Raw genomic sequence first — 6000 nt, 5'->3', positions numbered from 1 at the left:
GGGGTGTGGCTGGGTCTTTGTAATACATTATTCCACTTAAATGGAGTACCCACTGTTATTTTGATTACTCCCCTGGCATCGTGAACAGAGTTGGAGCTGGAGAATGTGAAACAGCGTTCAGAGTTTAATCCCAAGTACATTTTTGGAATCAATTAGTTCCAAGGGCAGAGTGGGAGATATTTCATTTTGTGAGAACGCTTACACAAGACAATTCATTTCAGTCCAATAAGTCACCATTTTAGTTTAATTCATATATACAGGTCAACAAGAAGCCTGGCTGTTTTAAAGATTGGGTTGCACAGGGTTATTAACAATTTATTCAAAGTAAGTGGTGCTCTTTTGAACAAATCCAGCTGGAATATCACTTCCTGTTCATGGAATTCTAATGCATATTTGCAACTACACAGTGCCCCTGCATTTCAGAACAGAATTTTACATACCCTCTAGTTTGAAACATTGTCAAATAAGAAAGAATTTTTTGTCCCTGTGCTTCATTGCTATTTGGAAAAGTCTGACCCAATCTGTGTGACAGTAAGAGGTTATAGGACAATCTGGAAAAAGGATTTTGTGGTACAAATTTCAGCTGAGGAATACACCAAATGGTGGGCAGTATATTCTTATGTTAGCAAAATCCAAATATTATGAATACAGTTCAAAGTTATTCATAGAAACTATTGGATCCCAATCAGATTTTTAAACAGCAAGGTTAGTGACAAACTATTTGTGTCATGGATGTAATTAGTCTATGGGTGCACGCTCCCATATTTTGGTAGAATATCTAAGGTTCGAAGAGTTATTAGAAAGTACATTTGAATAATATAGACATTGTCAAATGGAAGCTTCTAGGTAAACTGGCACTGTCCTGCTGGGTAAAATTGACAATATTGAAGGATTCCTTTGTCACGGTAACACCAGCTTGGACGAACCTCAGGGTCGTAATGCAGCACAGGAAGAAGGACCAAGTTCAGTGAGAGAATGGATAGCCTTGGTACCTAGCACTGACCTGTAAAAGGGCTCTTGGTAACTCCTGGGGGCAGAGAATCTTTTTGTAAATTATGAAACTCCTTTGTAATTTTTTTGCTGACTTTAGTAGAGATAAACCAATGTATGGTGGATGCATGCTGGTCATCCATTAGTTTCTACTGGTTTTGATACTGGCTTCTATCGGGATTCAAGAGTCAAGTACATTGCACAAAAATGGGAGGGGAAGGAGAGGGGTTGCTCCTATGCTGGTTTATTTTTTTGGTCAATTGATGTGTTTTGTATTCAAGGTTTTAAGTCACTTTTGTTACAGTACTGTCACACTGTGTATTTTTGGATTGTTGTATTTTAATATTTGGTTTTTTAGTATATGGCTTTGTTAGTTTAAAATAAAACCAGTTAAAATCAAACAAGAGTTCAACATTTTCCAATGTCCCTCACATGTCTCGAAAGGAGCTACTTTTGTGCAATCTTTTTGTTCAATACGTTTAGCAGATATCTGAAAGTCAGACTTTCATCTAGATGAACTGATAAATATTCAATATTAAATTCTAATCAAGTTCCACTAATTTGGACATCAAATTTCATAGTCTGGGAACATTCTATTCAGAGAACATAACATTTTAATTATATAAATGACTGTCAGATAACCACTTTTGAAATAGTAGACATATCTCATATAGAAGATAATAACTCCATTGATTTTGACAAGTAATATACAACAGCACCATCTGCATACATTGCAATTTTAGACAATTGCCTATGTTAACGGTGGCCATTAATACAAAGCCAGGAGAGCACAGGCTGAGTGTAGAACCATGAAGGACTAAAACTTTGGCTGGGAATCAATTTTCTCGTCTCTTATTAACTGTTGTCTTTTCAACAGTTAGGATTGGATCTATTTTCTTCTTTGCGTATTTGGTACATATAAACAGGGTATAGCCAGAGACAACAGTAACAAGGACAGAGGTCACACAGATTTGACCCTGGTGGTTGCTGGAAGCACAAAATGGACAAGCCACAGATTTCCCATAGCCTAATGCATGCTCCAATCTTGACATGATGACTTCAATTAAAATGTAAAATTAGCCAATTTGTTGCAAATTGTGCAACCAATAGTGCTTAAGTCCTTAGTCCAGGAAAACAATCCCTACGATCATCACTCTCTAACTAATTATTTAGATTAATAGTAACGTGGCCCAAAAAGCAGTTGCAGCCCACCCTGTTATTACCTCAGCACAGACCAGGGATCAAATCTGGGGCATTCCTGGTCTGTATGGCCCAGTCACTCACTGGATAAACTCAGTAAGATATCAGGGGCAGCTCATCCATAATGACTTAACAAATACAGCGTGGTATGACCACAGAAATAAGACACAAAAATTATCACAGTAAGAAAAAGTTATGTAAGAAAACTGACTTCACCACCTGGGTTTAGTTCTGCTTTAAAGCACCAATGTGTCAGACAAGAGGCAGCTACTGCAAGTTTGATCTCAAAAACATTAGTTTGTTCACCACCTCAGGGGTCAGCTGCCTTTTTTGCTTTCCTGAAAATGTCTCACCAAAATTATTCATACAGTCACTTCTCGCACCAACAGCTGGCACAGCCAAAAGCCAAAAGGCTAGTTTGGCTAACTTAGGATGCTTTTGAGTGGCACTCGACCAGTAACTGAACAGATCTACGGTTTTATTGGGCACAGGTTCCTTTAAATATTGATATACTTCATCTTTTCGCTCATCCTGCTTCACCTCTTTGTTTGGTGATGTTTTCAGGTTTTCACTAATCCCACATACTTTCTTTCTTGCAGGTTCAAATTCAATGACGTCTTCACAATTCTGCCCAATGTCCGAAATCATTTCACAAACTCTAGTGATTACTTCCTCTTGTTGGTAGTGTGGCACTGACCTCAAATGCTTCAGATGTGGGTCAAGAACCATTGCTACTTTGTGAGCAGTCTCCACTTTGAAGTTCTCCTTTAAAGACTCCAGAAAAAGGTGGCAGAGTTTACTTACAGTGCCAGCATCATTAGCTTTGGAAGTGAAAAGTTTCTCTAATTTTACATAGGTTGGGAGCACAAGCTGTAATGTTGGTTTGTTTTCACAACTCAGTTCTATTACAGCCTGCTTTACTGGAGCCAAAATAGCTGTAAGGTTGCTCAACAAACTTTTATTGCAATTTTGGAGGTGCTTGAGTTCCTTCCTTCCACTGATCAATTCTCGTATCTGATCATACTTCTCATGTACAAGGAGGAGAGAGTCTGCAACAGAATTCCAGCAACAGGGGACCTGCTGCCCTTCAAGAAGACTGGATAACTCTGGAGTGACGTTACCTTGTTCCAGAGAACTCATTAATTGTATGCAGTTACTCACAAGTTCGGTAACTTCTGGCATGTTTTGCGCCTGTAATGTCCTTTCGTTAAGTACGCTCCTTACTGTTGAGTTCAATGCACAGGCTGAACATCGTAGACACATTCCAGCTTTTAACAGTGCTGCTGAACTGACTTTGCTATCTGTGACGTAAATTGTTCGCATCTCTGACATGACAAATTCTGAAAGGACATTCAGTACCCATTGGTGAACCTGTTCACCAGTTTCTTTGCCATCTACTTCTTTAATGCCTAAGACATATCTCTTCATTTGCAATCCATCTACCTGATGTGCTGTTAGAATGTAGTACGACTCAGAGCCAACATTCTGACAATGACAGGTGACACCTATTCCCCAGCATGCATTGCTTCCAAGTGCACATGTGACTTTCACCTTCACCTGGTTGTACATTCTGGGCAGATGTTTGAGAGCAAGTGTATTCATATCCCCAAGGACGTCACCTACAGGAAAGGATCCGTAACGTGCGCCGATATCAACAAGTGTCTGAGCAAGTTTGATGAAGTCTTTCCCATTGATCACAGTCAGTGCTTTCAGATCAGCACACATCACTCTGAGCAACTTTTCAGCAACATGTTGGCGTTCTTTTTCAAGGACTGAGCTATTCACTGCAAACAAAAATAAGTAATTATGCAAACAACTTCAATTCATAGTTGTCAACATTCTTACAACCAAACTGGCAACTTTACAATCTGAGAATTACTGCAGTAACACTATGATGAATAATTAATCTGATGAAACTTGCCAAGTTTCCATTATCAATTGATAATACCCTCTTTAAAGATGGCACTACTGAAAAGACACTGATGATTCAGCAAAACCTTCCACATGTATTTTACTACATGCCCAAAGGGTTATCTTGAACAACAACGGCAAGACTTGAGTCTTTTAAAATCAATTTCATTTAGAGGAGAATATAAAATTACATAGAATTATACAGTGGTGAAACAATAATTAGGACTGTCACAATAGTAGTAAGGAAGTGGACACCAATTACCCCCAATACAGATTTACTATAAAAGATAACAGTTGGTGTAATACAGTGTAAAAGATCAATTACTATGAGTTCTCAGCTTTTCACAATTTTGCAAATGATGTACACTGCTTTCAGTACAAACCTTTGCTTCAGATCAGGTCAGTCTTGTTCTCCCTACCTCACAGCTGACCGAGATGCCTTTTTAACTCCAACTGACCTTGCTGATAGTTACACGAGCCTTCCATATTTATAACTTGCAACAGTGGCTCTGATTAATCATTTACATGTGTTGTGTCAATAGAAATTTTTAATCGTATATACTTGCATATAAGCTGAGAAATTTCTGTCCCTGTTCTAAGATTTAAATAGCGGTGGGAGAGTATGTAGGTAATACCCAGTTAGACTTCGTGGACAGTGGAACTCTATTAAAATAAAGTAGATAGTAGCAGCACAGTGCACATACACACGTTAAAATTAAAGGATTCAATTTATTGGAACTGGAGAGCAACCATGATCAACCATGGGAATTTGGAATTCTGGAGGTTTGAAGCATCTAATTGGATTTTTTTTTAAAAATAGACATGGAGATTTCACCGGACAACAAAGCTTAGGAGGCTGTCCACCTTCGAGAACAGAAATTTGAAGTTTTGGCTGGAAACAGGAGTTAAAGACAGAAGATTCTTGGCAACTGCACCATCTCAAGTGATGCAGTCAGCCTGCAGAGTCCAACTCCCCAGTACCAAGCAGGTATGCCATCACTTTTTTATTTATATCTAGAATTAATGGCCACTGGGGACAAATCCAGGTCTTGGAGACTAACCCAAAGCTGATTTCAGACAGTCCCCGCTCCAGATTATTTTAGTGTCACAATTGCTGCTAGAAATACCCACATTAGTTACAAAAGTTTTCTCAAAGCTTATTGAACTTCATATTCTGATGTGCAAGGTTTTTTTTTTGCTTTTAATACCGCTATTCTTTTAGTCAGCGTTTTATACGTAGGACATCGCATACACAAATTTACATGGCACTACAATGCCATGACTAAAATAGTATTTGTTGCTTTGCCTCATTTGATTGCTTGGTTTTGATTGCTAATTTTTTTTGACAGCTTTAAAATATAAAATTAGAAATCAAATCATACATATTGGGCAAAGCAGAAAACATAGTAAATTACTTTCAGTTAACTGTACCCGTATAATTTAGCAGCCTCTCTCAAAGAACACCCCTCACATTTGCTCCTTTTTTAATAGCATTAGCTTAAATCAATATTTTGACCTCCATCATTTTCATTTAGCATTCAAATCGTTCTCATTTAGCATTCATTCGTTGAGGGTGGGCAGAGTCTTGCTCCCATGTTTCTGTTAATAGTAATACCTTCTGTACGTGAATGCTAAATGAGAATGATTTACCTTTCCAACTTGTCCCAGTATTCACCCTCTCCTGGTGGATAAGTGCCAAACTTCCACTCATATCTCTCTTGCACATGCAAGACTGTGAAACTGAAACCGAAACCTACAACAAACCCATTTCCTACCACTCTGAGGTATGGTGTTAATAAACATATTTAATATTTTATTTTGATGAGAATTAAAACTCAGATCCCAGCTCAGTCCACACTAATCTATCCATGCTAGAAACTCAAAGCATTTTTTCCATGT

The 6000-nt window shown here is 38.2% G+C and overlaps 1 protein-coding gene across 4 annotated transcripts in view; it reads right to left on the bottom strand.

The window, feature by feature from the left end:
- Nucleotides 1-215: 215 nt before the first annotated feature.
- The window catches only part of znf618 (zinc finger protein 618), a 69733-nt gene continuing 63948 nt past the window's right edge, over nucleotides 216-6000 (bottom strand). For all 4 annotated transcript variants that reach the window (XM_067969638.1, XM_067969640.1, XM_067969639.1 and 1 more), the window contains one exon: nucleotides 216-3974. In XM_067969638.1, coding sequence (XP_067825739.1) covers nucleotides 2458-3974 — 1517 coding nt within the window. In that variant the 3' untranslated portion in view covers nucleotides 216-2457. The remainder of the gene's footprint in view (nucleotides 3975-6000) is intronic.

Source organism: Heptranchias perlo, chromosome 31 (assembly GCF_035084215.1).
Source record: "Heptranchias perlo isolate sHepPer1 chromosome 31, sHepPer1.hap1, whole genome shotgun sequence".
Lineage (NCBI taxonomy): Eukaryota > Metazoa > Chordata > Chondrichthyes > Hexanchiformes > Hexanchidae > Heptranchias > Heptranchias perlo.
The sequence above is the reverse complement of the archived record's forward strand: the minus strand, read 5'-3'. Positions and strand labels throughout refer to the sequence as shown.